Source organism: Phascolarctos cinereus, unplaced genomic scaffold (assembly GCF_003287225.1).
Source record: "Phascolarctos cinereus isolate Bilbo 61053 unplaced genomic scaffold, phaCin_HiC Scaffold_726;HRSCAF=1367, whole genome shotgun sequence".
NCBI lineage: Eukaryota > Metazoa > Chordata > Mammalia > Diprotodontia > Phascolarctidae > Phascolarctos > Phascolarctos cinereus.
The window spans coordinates 57,426,074-57,445,801 of record NW_027556098.1 but is presented as its reverse complement, the minus strand read 5'-3'; the positions used below and the strand labels follow the sequence as shown (position 1 = coordinate 57,445,801).

At 36.5% G+C, this 19,728-nt stretch overlaps 1 protein-coding gene across 1 annotated transcript in view; it reads right to left on the bottom strand.

The window, feature by feature from the left end:
* The window catches only part of EFHC2 (EF-hand domain containing 2), a 250,745-nt gene that overhangs the window by 84,627 nt on the left and 146,390 nt on the right, over positions 1-19,728 (bottom strand). Inside the window, exons 9-11 of the mRNA XM_020996051.2 lie at positions 12,884-13,026; positions 7,579-7,775; positions 3,926-4,059 (exon numbers count right to left, since the gene is read on the bottom strand). Coding sequence (XP_020851710.1) covers positions 3,926-4,059; positions 7,579-7,775; positions 12,884-13,026 — 474 coding nt within the window. The remainder of the gene's footprint in view (positions 1-3,925; positions 4,060-7,578; positions 7,776-12,883; positions 13,027-19,728) is intronic.

Genomic DNA, 19,728 nt, shown 5'->3' with positions numbered 1-19,728 from the left:
GTGACCCTGGGCAAGTCACTTAACCCCGATTGCCAAAGCAAAAAAAAACCCAAAAAACTGAGAGCAAAATAAATTAAAAAAAAAAACCTAAATATATATGATAGCCTTGGCTAGGGAGATGCATGTTTCAGGTTGATAACTGTCCACTGCCCAAGAATCCATTGACCCCTTTTTCCCTTCTGTCTGAGAGGTAGATGTTTAATCCCAAGTTTATTCTGTCCTTTTTTAAAAAATTCCTCATTTAATTCATACTTTAATACATAAATATTCTTTATAAAATATGATCAATCACAACTGCTTTTGAATCGTGAATTTCATTAGTTTGGAATAAGAAGTTACAAAAACAAGAAACATTGACTGTCTTAGTTGTCAGTACATCTGGGTACTAAATGGAGGCTTAGAATTGATGTGACAAAGAATGACATTGATTTATTAATTTTAATAAACATTCCAAAGTGGATAAAGCTTAGACCATGGCTTTTTCCCTTAGGTGAAAGTGAGTCAATTGCTTTTGCTGTCTGGTAGGACTATAGGCTGTCAGGTCATATTGTCTTCTCCATTTTTTGCTCCATCTCCATATCTGCCTAGAGAATTCTCTGTAGGGGCAGGGTTTATGTCAGAGACTAGAGTTAGGCCTGGTAAGAGGAGCAGGCCAAATAATGCCCATGTTTCAAAGTGGAGGACAGAGGAGACAGTGAATACCTCCTTTTTCTTTTCATTTTCACCTTCCAACAAGCAAATATGCAAACTCTGAGAACATGGGGGCAACACATGCGTGGCTTTGCCAATTTTTAACTTTTCTGCTTTGGGAGTTTAGAGACTATTTTAATTCCTTCTTCCTGCTTCTTTTCTTCCTTTTTTAAAGCAGAATTTCCTGTATTGCTACACGCATTAAAGACAAATAAAAACATTTAAATTTTGTTTTGGTTTCCTGAATTTTCATTTTGAGGGTTTTATGTTATTTCCTTATTTTTCTTATTTTATGGTTGGACATAATTCAACATTTGGCTGTTTTTTTCTTATGACTACAGATGGTTTTAATTTCTTCATCTGAAAACTGCCTGTTCATGTCATTTGACCATTTATCAATTGGGGAATGACTTGTATTCTTATAAATTTGACTTAGTTCTCTAGCCAACTAGGAATTCAGTATTCACTTCCTTCCAAAGAAGGCTATGTATATGTAGTGGTCTTTTCTCAAAAGCCATGTGACATTGAAATTGTGATCATATCGAAGGTAGGAGTAGAGCTTTATGTAACACCCAGGGAGCTGGACTATAAGCAAATGACAGTAACAGGGTTTTTTTTGTTTGAGATTTTTTTGAGTTTGAGATTTCCACAAGATGGAATGCCAACAATATACTTCCGATGCTATTGTTTTACTTCTGCTTTCTGTTGTGGATAAGTAGTTCTTTTCCCTTCCTTTCCACTCTTCTTTTAAGATCATCAAGACATAACAGAACCACTTGCAGGCATCTATCTAGACTCCCTCTATGACTTGTGATAGGATTTAGATGATTGGAACACATTTTTAATCCCACTATATTAAAATGTCAATAGTTTATCTTTGTTTAGTCTTTTGTAAATTTTTGTGCTTACCTTTTTATGTTTTTCTTAACTCCTGTGTTTGACCTTCAAAGTTCCTTCACAGCCCACTAGGAATACTTGGAAACTCTCTATTTAATTAAAAAGTCCATTTTCCTCTTCCTCCTTGGCCCCCAGGATTACACTCAGTTTTGCTAGATAAGTTGGTTTTTTGCTTTAAGTTTAAATCCTCTGCCTTCTGGAATATCATATTCTAAGATCTTTGCTCCTTTAGAGTGGTGACTATTAAATCATGTATGATCCTGACCACAGCTCTTCAGTCCCTTTGAATTATTTCTGAGGTACTATATGACACTTATCAGACTAACATGACAAAACAGGAAAACGATAAATGTTAGAGAAGATGTGGGAAAATTGGAACACTAATGCATTGTTGGTGGAGTTATGAGATGATCCAACCATTCTGGAGAACAATTTGGAACTATGCCCAAAGGGCTATAAAAATATGCATACCCTTTGACCCAGCAATACCACTTCTAGGGCTGTATCACAAAGAGATCACAAAAACAGGAAAAGGACCCACATGTACAAAAATATTTATAGCAGCTCTTTGTGTGGTGGCAAAGAATTGGAAATTGAGGGGATGCCCATCAACTGGGGAATGGCTGAACAAGTTGTAGTATATGAATGTAATGGAATACTATTATGTTATAAGAAATGATGAGCAGGCAGACTTCAGAAAAATTTGGAAAGGCTTGTATGGACTGATGCTGAGTGAAATAAGCAGAACCAGGAGAACGTTGTATATAGTAATAGCTACGTTGTACAATGACTAACTTTCATACACTTGGCTCTTCTCAGCAATGCAAGCATCTAAGACAACTCCAAAAGACTCATGATGGAACATGCCATTCACATCCAGAGAAAGAACTATGGAATCTGAATGCACATTGAAGCATACTATTTGATTACTTTTTTTCTTTTGTTGTTTTGTTTTGTTTCTTCTTTCTTGTGCTTCCTCCAATTGGTTCTAATACTCCTTTACCACATGACTAATGTGAAAATATGTTTACTAGGAATGTATATGTAGAGCCTATATCAGATTGCACACCATCTTGGGGAGTGGAGACAGCAGGGAGGGGTAGAAAATTGAAAACTCAAAAGCTTATGGAAGTGAATGTTGAAAACTAAAAAATAAATAAATTTAAAAATTAATTGAATCATTTCTTTTTAGCTGCTTGCAGTATTTTTTCTTTGACCTGGAAACTCTGGATTTTGGCTGTGATGTACCTGGGAATTTTCATTTTGCAGTTTTTTTTTTTCCAGAAGATGAACAGTGGATTCTTTCTATTTCTACTTTGTTTTCTGGTTCTAAGAGATCTGGACAGTTTTCCTTTAAGATTTCTTCAAATATGTTATCTAGACTAGTTTTCAGGTCATGACTTTCAGGTAGTCCAACCATTCTTATTTTTTTTTTCTTTTTGATTTTCTAAAAAAATCTGGTTAGTTGTTTTTGCTATGAGATACCTTAAAATGTCTTCTATATTTTCAGTCTTTTGACTTTGTTTTAATATTTCTTATTGTCTCACAAAGTCATTGGCTTCTGTTGGGTCCATTCAAATTTTCAGGGAGTTTATTTCCTGGGCAAGATTATCTGTTAATTCCTTTTCCAATTCTTTCTTCCAGTTCTCATTTTTTTTCAATATTTCTTCCAGCACTCTTATTTCATTTATAAAAATATGTGACAACTTTTGCCTCATCTCTTTCAGGATTCTAATTGAATATGTGTTGTTATTATTCAGTTGTTCAGCTGTATTCAACTCTTCATGACCCCATAGACCATCGCATGCCAGGGCTTTCTGTCCTCCACTATCTCCTCAAGTCTGTCTGTGTAAGCTCATGTTTGTTGATTTCATGACACTATCTATCCATCTCATACTGTACTGGCCTCTTCTTATTTCACAGTCTTTTGCTAAGGCTTTTCATTTGTACATACAATTTTCCCTTTCTCACATTGGTGATCCCTAGTATTTTTCTGCTGTTTCAATGCATGACTTAGAAGAAGCTATTGCCAGCTTGCTGTTTCCTGTGTCTCTATCTGAATTTCTTTTCACATTCAACCAACCTACAGTGTGCAAGGTACTCTGCTTGGGGTTAGGAACAAAAATAAGAAAAATGGCAGCTCCTGCCCCACAGTCCAGTAGCTAATAATTATATCTACTCTACATAGTGTTGTATATCCTGCATAAAAAAAAAGATCACATACCGTAATAAGAAAAGAAAAAACATCACCATAAAATATACAGACTCCAGAAAATAGTGTTAATACCTACTGGGAAATCTTGAAGGAAAAGCAAAAGATGTCCTCCCATATTCTTACCTGAATGTTTCATAATCCAGCACCTTTGTGTGCTTAGGATCAGTGGATGCAAAGACCAGCTTGATCTCTCTGGCACTGGGGCTTCCAATAGCTTTCAGTTTTTTCAGGATAATTTCAATGTTGCTCATAGGAAACTAAGAAAGAAAAGAAAAGAAATATATTGTGCATATATATATGTATATACATTATATATATATTATATATATATATATATATATATATATATATATATACACACACAGACAGAGAGAGATGTATTTACATGTAAAGAAAGAAACATAGCTAAAGACTTAGTGGGGCCAATTCTGCTGATGTTAAACATGTAAAATTCCTAATTCTTGTGTGATTTTAGGTCTTCCAGATTATTAAAATAAAGAGATAAATCACAGTGGTTTAAACAGTATTCATGTGACCCTGGGCAAGTCACTTAACCCCAAATGCCTTAATAAATAAATAAATAAATAGTATCAGAATTTTCTAAAGTAATTAACAAACCTGCAAAAAAATCATTTCCTCCAGTCAATTCTTTAAGAACATAAAGTTTCCTACTCGATATTAAGAAATATTGAGAAATATTAATATTAAGAAATTGACTAAGAAATAGTATATGATTTTTTCCCTTAAAATAAAATAGATTTTATTTTATTTTATTAAACGCAACATTTAAAAAATTAGGATAAAAATAGAGTATTTGGTCATGGTAACACCAATATAGGGATGAGGATATTTTAAACTAAGGTGTAAAACTGACTACTTAAGTGTGCTTCAACTTATATAGCTTTCAAAACACACCTCACCAAAACATCACCTTACATATTTACTCAAAACTAAAATGTAGCTCTCTTAACTAGTTCCACTAGACAGTTTGTTGCCTTTCTTTGGTCAATTCTTCCAATAGTAGCTGAGGATTAAGGAACCCCTCAAGTAGCTGATATCTATCATGACACTTAGACCTGTCTGTATTCCTTGGGAGGTCCAGTAGTAAGTGGGAGACTGAAAAATATAACCAAAGCAAAGGGTTTCTGTCTAGTCAAGGAAACCCTGGGAGCCTGAGGGCAGAGTTGGCTTGCTTTTGGCTTTGTATAGAAAACATAACACCTTGCACACAGAAGGTGTTTAATAATGCTTGTTAAATTGAATTGAAGGTTTCATGTTCCTCAGTAATAAAATAGCTACCATTTACACAGGGTGTCAAGATTTGCAATCAACTAGGTGTTATCTCTATTTTGCAGATGAAGAAACTGAGGCTGAGAGAGGCTAGGTCACATGGCTAGTTAGTGCCTGAGGCAGAATTTGAACTCAGAGCTTCCTGATTCCAAGTTCAACATTCTTTCCACTGTGTTACCTGGCTGGCAAGGAAATGAATGCATCCCCAACTCCCCCCTCTATCTCCACTCCTTTAGTTCTGTATAAAGCTCAGTGGCATATATGTTGGGCCTCTTCCTTTCCCCCACCGACATCAGAGGCCCTCTTTTTGCTATGTACCTGAAATAAACAATTTGATTTACAACAGAATAGGGCACAATAAATGTATGGCTTGTTACCTAGCCACTCAGCAAAGTAGGACAACTATTACAATTAAGTATGTTAGAGAACCTGTGGTTAACGTGGACCCCAATCCTGAAAAAAAACAGATTGTGGTGAGTGAAGGAATTTTAATAAAACTGAAGAACCAACCTTTCTTCCCCCCTTCCTCCATGTCTACACAATATCCCAGTGCATGTCTTGATTTATGCTAGTGGTTCTGTGTGTGATTCTTCAGAAGGGATCTACACAATAAGGGAGATGACATAAATTTGACAGGTAGATGAATAAGTCTATTATGTTTATCCATGTTCTTGAGCTACTTGCAAGACTGGTTAAGGAATTTAGAATAGTGGGGCATAAAAATCTGCACAATATTAAACTGAATTTCTGTCTTTCATGTAGTGAAATCTTGAAAAGCATGCCTTTTAAAACTTTGCATAATCTTTAATCATTTAAAAATATGTGTATCTTATTTTTTTTCTACTAGTGAGTACACTTGCCATTTGGAAAGCTGAGACCTGAAAAGAAAGGAAAGGACTAAATCAAAATAAATAAATTTTTTAAAAATTTTTAAAAATTTAAAAAAGAATAAAGAAAGATTTCTGGGGTTACTGAGAAGATAAATGATTAAGTATTTTGCTGGTGACACAGCTAATATGTCAAAAATAAAATTCGAACCCAGGTTTTACTGGGCTTTCAAGGCCAACCTGCAAGTTACTGCACTGTGCTAGCTCTCAAAATCAAAAGTAAATAAATAATTTACCTCAAAACCAAAACTGTAATTTCAAATTGTAAAAACATAGTCATATTGTTTTCAGAAATTATTAAATATATGGTAAGGATATAAACAACAAAAATAGAAAGGAAATGACTATCAAGTTACATTAGCTCCCAAAATCATAGTCCAAAGCGCATGTATATATTAAAATGTACAATCTAACATTTTTCTATAACTGACATTCTAATCACCTCTGACAAAAAGATTTAATTTGTTGAGGTTTATTATAGCAGCTTATCCCACTGGAACATTTTAAGGCCAGATAACACTGGCAGAATCTGCATCCAAATGGTACGTATTATTATACTCGTGTAAAATTATCATCGAGCAACTAGGTGGTGCAGTGGATAGAGGGCTGGCCTGAGTTCAAATCCAGCTTCAGACACTTACCAGCTTTGTGACCCTGGGCAAGTCACTTAACCCTGTTTGCTTCAGTTTCCTCATCTGTAAAATGAGCTGGAGAAGGAAATGGCAAGCCACTCCCGTATCTTTGCCAAGAGAACCCCAACTGGGCTCATGAAGAGTTGGACACAAGTGAAACAACTTAACAGCAACAACAAAAAATCATCATCATTATTCTATTAAATAGATGATAACATAATTTTATCTTGATGCAAACTGGCAAATAGTTCCTAGGCTGTTCGTGTATGCTGAATTCTTCAATGCAAAGATACTATATAAACTAAAAAAAAAATTTACTTTCATTATTTATGTAGAAATCCTATAATACACTAAGAACAGCAGCATTCCTCTGCCTCCTTCTTCTGCCTTCCCCATTGCATGCCTCCCCTAATTCTCTCTCAACAGATTGAGCTTATCTCTTCCTGGATTCTTATTTATGCCAATGCCTCAGGTGACCCTGGCCTTAAGAAGCTGCAGCCACAACAACTATCAGATTCCTGTAGGACTTCTGTTTGGTTAATATCTATTCCTTTATTATCAGCATAAGCAAATTAACTGGAACAGCACAACATGTGCTGCCAAATTTGATTGCTTTTCTATAGTTGCTGAATCTCTTTCTGAAACAGTGTCAGTGCCAGCATAAAAGCCAGGAAACTTGATGGAACTGTGTGGGTTTGTATGGCAAATGTGACCTGAATTCATGATCCCAGAGGCACCATCTCACAAGCATAAACAGACCAGACAACGGACTGGTCTCTGTGGCAAGACCGATGGTTAAGCTGCGCAGCTCTGTTATGTGTGCCAGGTTCCTCAGTGAATGAATGACATAAAACCAGTGGTGAAATGAAGGGGTGGGAGAGAAATAGGGATGCTGGGCATGGAGGGAGAAAGAATGTAGTTTACTCAAAAGGCAAGACAAATAGTTGGGAAGGGAAGGCCTATTCACCTCATCTGCATGCTGTTCCATGTAGGTGAAGGCATATTCATCACCATTCAACAAAATGAAGACGTGACCATTGAAGCAAACATGGGCACCAACAAACAGATCCTGAGCCTTGTAGAATTCAGAGGGCTCGCTCTTAAAAAGCAATTGTCCGGGTTTCTTTATGCGACCTCTTTCCAGGAATTTCCCACCAAGTACCCCTAGAGAAAGAGAAGGGATGGCAAATACTTAGTTCTTGCTCTAACACAAACAAAAAACTTTTGTGCCTTGCTTTTGTAAAAATAAAAGTGACTCATATCTTCTATAGTACCTTCCAAATGACAGAGGTTAACTCAACACCTCTCTGAGACAGGTAGTACAATTATATGGATAGAAAAAAACAAAACAAAACAACAGACATTCTTAGAAGCATGGCAGGATTTATGGACTGTCACATGGATGGAATCTAGGCTTCCAACTCCATGGTTCTCTCCATTAATACTACGGAGTTTTTTTTTTGTTTTGTTTTCATATATACAGGGTATATAATTTAATCTACACTTCTATTCACATCAATGCTCATTCACACTAATAGGCAAGTGGGTTAGAAAGCACTGGAATGTTTGCACTCTCCTAGAATGAAGTGCTACAGTCTCTCTTCTGTCTACTCTCTTTTTAATTCAAGCAATGGTCAATCCATTCAAGTGTTTATTGAGTCCTCTATTTTGGTTGTTGCAGGGCTTACAGAAGAGCCTGATTCCTACCTCAAGAAGCTTACAATCTAGCCAAGAAGCTAAATATCATATACATGGACATACTAACAAACATATGGCAAATGATAAGAGAATGATGCAAGGCAGATTTATAATTAAGTGTTGATTAGCTGTGTATATGAAGACTGTAGCTGGCTGCTGCATTGGTATGAAATACTTTTATGAGCAGAGGTTAATAGGGCAGCTAGGTGGGGCAGTGAATATAGGGTGCTGGACTGGAGTGACAAAGACCTGAGCTCAAATCCAGCCTCACACATTTGCTAGCTGTGGGATCCGGGGCAGTTCACTCAACCTGTTTGCCTCACTTTCCTCTACTGCAAACTGGGAATAATGTTGTTGTTATTCATCTTTCATATTTTAAGAGGAACAATGACATCACAACGTTAGGGTCAATGTCAAGTGTCAGAAGGCTCTATCACAGGTCAGAAATGATAACATAGTAAAATTTTTAAAAAAGTAAAATAGTAAAAAATAAAATGGTAAAATAGTGGATGATGGGTGATGTCTTGATTTATGTATGAATTGGATTTTAGTGAGGCAGAGTTGCCAGCTTCACCCTCTCTTCCAGAGTCATTGAAGTTCAATGGTAAGACAAAAGTCAAAAGGCGACTGGCAGTGTCTGAGGAAGCAATGGATGACCTTGGCATCTTCAATGTCTGGCTAAGTTCTAAGCACTCCACAGAGCCTGCTTCAATTTACCCTTCATGGCCCATTAGAACAAACTGCTCTTATCTGCCCATTCTGCTGGAGGAAGTCTCCACATGCTTGAAGTTGATATCCCCCTAACTCACCAATGGGTTTACGGTCTACCAGTTACCCTCAGTCTAGCGTAACCTGTCTGCCAAGATGGTTTTCTGTGGAGGGGCCACTGCACAAGCTACAGCTTCTTGGAGCCACAGGTGAAAGCTGAGTGATGGGTGTATGTTTAGGGGAGATTAGCACCTCTGGTGAGAGGGCGTGCTAAGTCTTTTTCAGGGCTATTCACTCACTTTTGGGAATAATAATAGTATGTACCTCATAGGATTGTTGTAAAGATCAGATGAAATAATATTTGTAAAGTGCTTGGACTTGCCCAGGTCACACAACTACTAAGTGTCTGAGGCCAGATTTGAACTAATGAAGATGAGTCTTTCTGACTCTAGTCCCAGCCTTCTCTCCACTGCACCACCTAGCTGCCCCCTGGTACACAGTAGGTGCTTAATAAATGTTTATTTCCTCCCTTTCTAGTAGATTCACAGAATCAAAGAATTTTAGAGTTGGGAAGTACCTTAGCTCTTATAAAATGTAATCTCCTTGAGGACAATTATTATTTTTATCTTTAGTTCCTTGCACATAGCAGGCACTTAATAAATGCTTAATTTGAATTGAACAGTTTAAACTTCTACCCAGAGCACCATGACAAATTGAGAAAGTAGAAAGAGAAATTCCATATAAAATTACCAAAGAATACATAAAATACCTGGGAATCTACCTTCCAAGGTGTGTACAAGACCTATATAAATAAAACTACAAACAACTATTTATAGAAACAAAAACCAGCTAAATAATAGGAAAAATACATTAATTGCTCATGCGTAGGACACATCAATATAATATAAATGACAATATTACCTAAATTAATTTATTTATTCAATGTCATTCTAATCAAAGTATCAAGGGATTCCTTTGTAGAACAAGAAGAAATAATAACAAAATTCATTTAGAAGGAAAAAAAGGTTAAGAATTTCAAAAGAAATAATGGAAAGAAATGGAAACAAAGAGGGCCTATCAGTGCCAAAGCTCAAGCTATATCACAATGAAGTTATTATTAAAACAATTTGATACTGGTCAAGAAACAGAGAGATTAATCAGTGGAATGAATTAGGTGAACAATATAGAGAAGGTATATCTAATAGTATTCGATAAATACAACTAATAGAATTAGGACTCACTATTTAACGAAACTGCCGGGAATGTTGAATAGCAATATGGAAGAAATTAGACCAACACCTCATACCTTATACAATGATAAGCTCCAAATGGACATGTGACCAAGATATAAAAAGTCACATCATAAACAAAACCGAGAAACAAGAAATAAAGCTCTGTGGATAGGAGGAAAGTTCATAATCAAAGGAGGAATAGGGAGGATCATAGAAGACGAAATGGATAATTTTAATTGCATAAAATTTTTAAAAGTTTTGCACAAACAAACCTCATAAAGTTAAGGTTAAAAGGGAAACAGTTAAGTGGGGGGAAATGTTTATAGTAAGTTTCTCTGATAAAATTTTATGATGGATAAGAAATTTATTCAAATTAAAAAAAGAATCATTCCCCAATTGATAAATAGCATATGGATAAGAATAGACAGTTCTCAAAGGAAAAAACCCAAGCTCTCTATAGCCATACCACCCCCCAAAATGCTCCAAGTCAATAATAATTAGAAAAAATGCAAATTAAAATAATTCTCAGATTCCACTTCACACCCTTTAGAGTGACAAAGATAACAAAAAAGGAAAATTATAAATGTTTCAGAAGTTATAGGAAAACAGACACATTGATGCACTGTTAATGAACCTGTGAATACGTACAACCATTCTGGAAAGTAATGTGGAATTATGCACAAAAAATTTTTAATCTGTGTGTAGCTTCACCCAGCTGTACCACTGTTAGGCCTTTATCCAAAAGAAATCAAAGAAGAAAAAAGTCCTTAATGTACAAAAATATCCACAGAAGTTCTTTTGGTGTGGCAAAAAGACACAGACAGATTTTTATGAAGTGATGCAGATTGAAGTCAACAGAACTGGAAGAAGCATTTATACAATAACAACCACCCTGTAAAAACAACTTTGAAAGCTAAGAGCTATGATCAATCTAATGACCATTCATGTATTGACATGCTACTGAGCTCCCTGTTACTAGCTTGTGTGTTCATAGCTTTAACCATCTTGGTAGCTGAAAGGCCCAAGAGTAGAAAAGTCATAAGACAATTATTTTTCATTTATAAGGATTTTTCTTAAGACCAGTGATTAGTAGAAAAGGTAGAATAGTATGGTAGATAAAGGGCCAGACAGAGTCAGGAAAAACTGGGCTCTAGTTCTATTTCTGATCTAAACAACTGGAAATATATATTGCTTATAGGTAGGACTATCTAATATGATCAATATTATAGCACTATGTAAATGAATTTATTTATTACCAAGAAGCAATTCACTTAATGTCTCAGTGCCCCAGGTAAATCTCTAGAAACAATAGTGTAAAAGGAGATGATAATCCGTAAAGGCAGTTTCCATTCTGGGAAAACCATATAAGGGTCCAGACCCTTCTCTGTCTACCCTCTCCCAAATATTCATTTTTTTGCGACCAAAATTAGCAATTTTTGTTGTTGTTGTTGTTAGCAAATTATGCTAATTTGCCTAACAACTTTGTCTTGGTACATTCTGCCTTGACTGAGGAAACCAACTCAGAATGGTGCAAACATATGCCTTTCTAAGTCAAGAAAGATGAAGAGCCCCCCTCCAACTTCTTTAACTAGCAAGCATTTATTAAGGACTTACTATGTGCCAGGAACTGTGCCAAGCACTGGAGAAACAAAGGAAAAGGAATAACAGTTCTCATCCTTAAGGAGTTTAGAATTTAATGGAGGAAATAATGTGTATTTAATAGGTATACAAAACATTCATACACAGAAGGCCCTAGCAGCCTGGGGGACTTAAAAAGGCTTCCTGCAGAAGGCGCCATTTAAGCTGAGTCTTGAAGAAAGCCAGGGAGTCTGATAGTCAGAGGACAGCAAGTGTAGTCTTCTAGGCATGGGGAAAAGGCAGGAGATGGAGCATGGCAGCATTATGGCAGAACTCTACAGAGGGCAATGAAGGGAGTGATGGGTAAAATACCTGGAGAGATAGGAAGGGGCTACTTGTGAAGAGCTGCAGGTACCAAAGAGGAAGATTAATATTTGGTGCAAGAGGTAATCTCTCCAAGAAGAGACATAAATTAGAAGCCAGGGTATTTACCTACATATAGAATTTCTCAAAATGTCTCAGAAGGTGAGGGAAAATATTTGCAAAGCATACTAGAAAGAAATAAATGCTAAGAAGAACAAAAAAGGAAGAAAGAAATGCCAAGATCACATGCTGACATCTAGGGGAAACAAACCAGGCATATAGATCATCTTTACTATGTTTTAGAATAATGCATCATCAAATGTTACAAAAGGACTATGTTGTATAGTGGGCAGACACTGGATTCAATGTTAGATCCCTGGGTTTCAAGGCCCAGCTCTACCAGTTATTACTCTTATCCACGTGGAACCACTTTGAACCTCTGTTTTTTCTTTTCTTTCTTTCTTTCTTTCTTTTTTGAAGACAACTGGGGTTATGTGACTTGCCCAGGGTCACACAGCTAGTAAGTGTCAGAGGCCAGATTTGAACTCAGATCCTCCTAATTCTAAGGCCAATGCTCTATCCACTGTGCCACCTAACTTCCCCTCTGTTTTTCCACCTATAAAAGGCATGGGCTGGACTACGTAGTTTTTCAGGTCCCTTCTGGTTCTAAATCGGTGACCCTGAAACTCTTACCTGAGTTTCTCATTCGAGGCTCATACACTGAAAGGGTATCATCACTGAGATAGTATGAAATGATGAATCTCCGATCCTTGTCAACACAATCTTCTGTATCAAGTTTTGCAAGAAACCGAAGTACATGACTCACAAGGCCAAAACTAAATAGGAAGGGGAAAACAGGACAAAATGAGGGGTTACAATATTTTTTATTTTTTCTTCTTCTCTCAGATATACTTAACCAGGGGTGGGGAACCTGAAGCCCATGGCCTTGAGGCTGCCGGTTCCCTATACTGTAAACTCTTTCCATTATAAAATACGTAATTTTATCTGAATGCACTAAAAGATAATCTTATAATTTTAAACTGCAAAATAAATTCTCTAAAGTAAATGAGAAGATACTAAAGTGGGAAGGTTCTAGATTTTCCAGGAGACTTTTTCCCCCTAACATATAAGAACATCTGTTGTTGCCATGTACCTGAGACTATGAACATAGGGTAATGTTGTTGTTGTTCAGTCATGATTCAGCTGTGTCTGACTCTTCGTGATTCCATTTGGGGTCTTCTTGGCAAAGATACCAGAATGGTTTGCCATTTCCTTCTCCAGCTCATTTTATAGATGAAGAAACTGAGGCAAGCAGGGTTAAGTGACTTGCTCAGGGTCACACAGCTAGTAAATATCTGAGGCCAGATTTGAACTCAGGTCTTCCTGACTTCAAGTCTGGCACTCTATCCACTGTAGCACCTAGCTGCCCACCAATAAAATAATGTCACTTAAATCAGAGAGGTGGCATGGAGAGAGTGGTAGGCTTGGAGTGAGGAAGACCTGGACTTAAGCTCCTCCTCTGATAGCTACTAGCAGTGTCATCCTGGGCCAGTCTTTTTTCTTTTAACCTTTCTTAATCTCAAGCAACTCTTAAGACTTACCTGTTGAATCATAAACTAGTTGTGAACTGCATTAGTATTTGAGGTTTTCATACCAGAAATTCCCTATGATGAAAAACCACAGATCTTTTGCCATATAATCAAAGGGTCATTAATCTAAAACTGGAAAGGACCTTTGAAGTCATCTAATCCAACACCCTCATTTTACAGATAAAGAAACCAAGGCCTATTGACTTGACTAAAGTCACAAAGGTAGGATTTTGAAGTCAACTTGTTTGACCTTAATTTCAAAATTTTTTCCAAAAAAAAAAAAATGACCTAGATTTTGTATTTGCAATACATTAATTAGCTCGGTGGATGGTTATGTCTCCTACTCTAGCCAGCCTAAAATCTCATCAAAGATTCACAACCAACGTCTTATTTATATGTGTATCCGTACCCAGCTCCCAAGAAAGGAGACCACTCACTCAGCACTCACCACCCACTACATTTTGTGCCTCTCTCGTGATGCTAATTATACTCTGACGTTTGATAATTTGCATTTCTTATGCAGCACTTCCACCCCCACACAATTGTACCTTAGATTTTAAGTTCTTTGAGGATGAAAATCACTTTTTGTTTCTCTCGGTATCACCAAGAACATTTAATACAATATTTTGCTCAATAGATGTTTATCAAATCGAACAGTCCAAAGTAATAGTTAATAAATAAGATCTAGATAGATTAAAATTGGGCCTATAAGTCAAGTTCTGTTACCCTTCAAATTTGGACCAAGAGTTAAAATCAAGCAGTGGTTCCAAAAAGCAACTGTCTAGTCCCTAAGAAAACTAATCTAGGGTCTATCTGTAGAAGTATGTCTGCTGCCATCAACTAATGGGGTGTTCACAAGAAGTGGTCATTCATCTCCATTACCAATGACTCAATCATGGGAGGTCTTTAACAATGAAACTCTAACTCTAACAGCACTAAGATATATCTTTTAAGCAATATGTAGAGCAACCTGTCCAGCTCAAAGGAGGTTCAGCAAAATAACTCAAATCATCATGAATTCCTTTCTTGGAACACATCTAGACAAATGCAAAAGTAGCTATTTACAAGACTGCCTTATGTTAGATTTCATTCATGCCTTCCTCAGAAGATGAAAAAATTGGCACTTCCAAGTCACAGAGGAGAAAAGGGGCTACTCCACTTCTGTGGACCATCCTAGGGATTTGAGCTAAAGAGAGTTGCTGCCTGCATGCCAGCTGAAGAATGCTCATAAATCAGCATATGGAAGGAAGCATGGGGCAGGAAAGGTTCCCGGACTTGGAGAAAAGATCTAAGTTGAAATCTCCATTCCACTCTCCCTCCAACTCCCTAACATTACTAGTTCTGTATCTATAGGCAAAATATTTTAACCTCTCCACACCTCAGTTTCTTCATCTTCAAAATACGTATACTGATATCTGCAGTAACTACTTCACAAGATCATCATGAAAATCAAAAGGTATTATTTATATAAAGTGGCTTGCAAATTTTAAAGCACTGGATAAATGTTAAGTATGGTTTTTCACTAAATTTTAATTTTTGATAATATGTTTTCAGTTAACAAAAATCAACCTTTTCTTCCTTCCACTACACATCCCCCCCTGCCCCCACCCAATTGAAAAAGAAGGAAAAAACAAAACTCTTATAACAAATATGTACAGACAGGCAAAACAAATTCCCTCATTGGTCATGTCCAAGAAAAAAAAATTTCTTATTCTGTACTGAGTCCATCACCTCTCAGTAGGTGGGTACCACATTTTATCATAAGTCTGTGGTTCTGGTATAGATTAGAGTTAAAAATTCTAAAAACAAAACAAAGAAAAAAAAGAAAAAAGAAAAAAAACAGAAAAAAAGCAGGGTTAAAAACTTTGAAAAACCAGAAGGGCAGCTATAGCTAGGTGCTAGGTCACTGGTACTAGAGGTAGGAGGATCTAAGTTCAAATCTGGCCTCTAACGCTTACTAGCTGTGTGACCCTGGGCAAGTCACTTAACCCCAATTGCCTTAAAAAAAAAATGAAAGAAAAGAAAAAAAGAGGTTCAAAGTGGTGCCACCCAGATAACAGCAGTAATTGGAAGTCCTCTAATATCTTTAGTCCTCTAAAGTTGTTTTTCTTTACAATATTGTTGTTATAAATTGTATTCCTGATTCTGCTCACTTCAATTCAGCATCCATTCATGCAGGTCTTCCTAGATACTGCTAAAAACACCCTATTCATCATTTCTTAAAGAACAATAGCATTCTGTCACATTCGTATACCATAACTTCCCCAAGGGAGGGGGCACCCCCTGCAGTTTCCAGTTCTCTGCTAAACTTTAATAATTATTGAACCCACAATAGCCATTCTTCTCTTGTAGTCCACTCTCTTATAAGGTAGTGATTAGTTTTATTGTGTCTAGAAATAAATCTGATACTAGTTTTGCCCTCTGTGAAACATTAATAATATATATGTATATATATATGCCATATAATTTATACTGCTAATTTATAAATTATACTACTTTAGTTCCACTAAAACTTCTAAGTGGCTAGCTTAATTCAATATCAAATATATATTTTTATTACTATTCTCTAACCTTAGACCTCTGTGATACACAAAGAATGTTAAGGATTACACACTCTTTGATCTAAATCTATGATTGTAGATTTCAGCAGTTAGGTTAGAAACTAAAAAGACTAAATCTTTAGCAAAATTAATGTAACTCAGTAGTAAATATATATCTAATCTTACTTAACCACTAGTTTCAATCATGTTATTTTCCTGGTCAGCTGGAAGAGACTTTAGAAAACATCTAGTCCAGCCTCCATATTTTACAAAAGAGGAAACTGAGGCCCGGAGAGGTGAAGAGACTTCCCCAAGGTCATATAAAATGTAGTCTGGATCCTGTATTTGAATAAATATCCTCTGGTCTCCAAATCCAATGCTGATTCTGCTACAAATCATTAAATGGCTCTCTGTCTCCTGCTACATCATCGATCTGCTCTCCACCTTGCTCTAATGGCCCTCCATGACTTGGCTAATTCCTCCCTATCCCCATTTTCTTTCCACTGCTCTTCAATAAAGACCCCACCCCCACTTTAGTCAGGCCAAGTTGCTTACTCTCCTCTGCCATGCTCATTCATGTCTCTGTCACTGTTCTTACTGCTTCCATCGGCAATATCTTCATCACTCTCCCTTTTTGCCAATCCCAAATCCCACCTGTCTTTCAAGGTCCAGATGAAGTCCTACATGTTCTGTCAAGCCTTGCATGATTATGCCAGCTTTCATATATCTCCTAATTTCTCCTAATTTTTCAGACACTAGCATATAGTTTAGCACTCTTAGCTAGGGCAATAATGTGACATGGTGGATACAGTGCCAGGCCTGGAGTCAGCAAGACTCATCTTCCTGGGTTCAAATACAGCCTCAGACACTTACTAGCTGTGTGACTCTGGGCAAGTCATTTAACCTTGTTTGCCTCAGTTTTCTCATCTATAAAATAAATTAGAGAAGAAAATGGCAAATCACTCCAGTAGCTCTGCCAAGAAAACCCCAAAATGGGGTCACAAAGAGTCAGACATATCTGAAAATGGCTGAACAAAACAACAACAACAACAACAGTTTATAAATACTCTCATATTGTTTGCTATTCTGACACATCCATTTGTTTTATCTCCATCACTGTTCCTTGGTGCTTGGAACCAGATCTATCCTTTTAAAAAAAAATGCAGTGGTACTTCTGGCAAGGTTTGAACTAGCTGCCTTGGGAAATGACCTAAATTCCTAAAGATCTGGGAATTGTATCATTTGCCATCTTGGGAGGTTTTCTTGGGATTAAGACTGAAGGGCAGAGTTTTCCTCAAGAGCAAAAATTTGTAAAAGTTCTCCAGAAGGAACGTGTGGAGGGAAGAGGGTGGCAGGGCTTTCTCCTAGCCACACAGAATAGTAGTCGTGATGGCACAAATAGACAGTTCCCCTCCTCAAACCTATGCCTTTGAGTAGATTGTAGAGGCAAAAGCTAATGGAGCCAGATATAAAAGTTTAAAAAAAATTATTCCAAACAGCTGAAGAGCTCAGATGGAAAGCAGAAGAGGGGAAAAAAAAAGATACTTTGTAGGAAATGTGAAGAAACTGGAGATCCTTCCTTATCCCCTTCCCAGGCTACCTGTAACAAGTCTTCAGTTTTCTCATCAGTCAACTGATTAAGTTGAAATAGTCTATTTCCAATGTCCCTTCCAGCTTAAAGATTCTATGCTCACCCTCAGCAGTAGTCAAGAAGCCCAGTTTTATGTCCAACTGAAATTCTTCCTCCTTCAATTTAATTTCTCTCCAAAGAACTACTAAAATTTTACTGTAATCTGTCCCCCAGTTCATGGTTAAGCAACTTGTGTAATATGTCATATAATCTTATACCCAAAAGTACATGTTATTTTGAAAAACAAAAGTAGTTTGGTTCATCTGTGAACCACCTTATTTTCTTGTGTTTAGTCTTCTGTTTCTCAGGTTTTCACTGTTTTAAAACCTTAGTTTATTCTAGCTTATGCACAGGACTCCTTACTGAATTGTACTGGTTACTATGGAAACAGGGTCACAGGTGTGGGTAGAGCTTGATGGAAGTATATTCTGGACACAGTAATTAGTAGACAGAATAAAGCAAAATCAGAGATGTCTGTACCTGTAGGACCAACCCAGGTGACTGAATAGCATTAATCTGCAAGTCATATGTCACTGAGAATGTCATTTTCATGACCACTTGTGAATTAGAAATAGAAGTGTACTATTTATAATCAGAACTCTTTAAGTGGCAAAATGGGAAAAGAATGCCTCAAACTGAAAAAAAAAATCTATTCCCCTGAGATCCAAAACCAATTTATTCACCAAGGAGAATTATTTTTTCCAACATTCATTTTACAACAGGGATAATTTATTCTCCAACCTATTTCAGGTGACTATCCCTAAAAACAGTAATCAGCTAATTCTCATTACAAAGCAACAGAATTTTTCTGCTAGAGTCATTATATCACCAATAAATATAGGGTAGAATTTACAATAAAATTTGTAGTCTCTTGTATAAGAGATTAAAATGCGAAAGGATTTCATTTCAAGGCAAGAGTGCTTTTCTTACCTTCATATCTAGAAAAATCTGTGTCAATTTACAGCGATTGTTAATAAAAAAAAAAGTATCAATCACTATGGCCTCATTTTTTTGTTGTATGTACTTCAAAATATGGGAAAACAGCATCCATGGATTGTATCAATTTTACCTAACTGAACCCAAACTTTAAATAAGTGCATACAATGGTGTACAGAGCACCTGCTTTACAACTTAATGGTCTTAGAGTTACTTGATACAAGAGGTTTTGACTTGTCTAAGATTACCCAGACAACATCTGCCCAAAGAAGGCCTTGAATTCAGATCTGATTTCAACAGCCCTGGTATAGACTTTTCATTCTCCCAATCCCTTCCTACATTTCTTCTTCCCTCCTTTTTGCTGTTCTCCCATCCCATCATTTCCCATATGTACGACACTATAATTTTCTGACTGAGCGCTATTCCTCACCAGTCTATGATTATATACTTCTTTCTACAATGTCTCCTTTCCCTGTGGAAGAATAAACCAGAAAGGCAATGGAAAACATTCAGTATATATGACTTTGGGGGCTGATTTTTCCATGCATTTTGGAAATAAGTTCTTACCATATAGACTATTTTAAAAAGTGGTATTTCGGCAGCATAAACAATTTCTTGCTTGCTGAACTCAACCAGAAAACTTTCTTATACTGAATAAAATAACACTTCTAAATCAATCAAACATTTCTATACCATTTTCTAGGGAGTTGCTATCTTATGAGTTATGTATAAGAAAATATAATCTAAGTTAGAGAGAACATTAACTTACTTTATGGGGCTTTAGTTGATACATGTTACAAATCAGGACTCATGCAAGAACAAGTTATATTAGGCTATTACCAC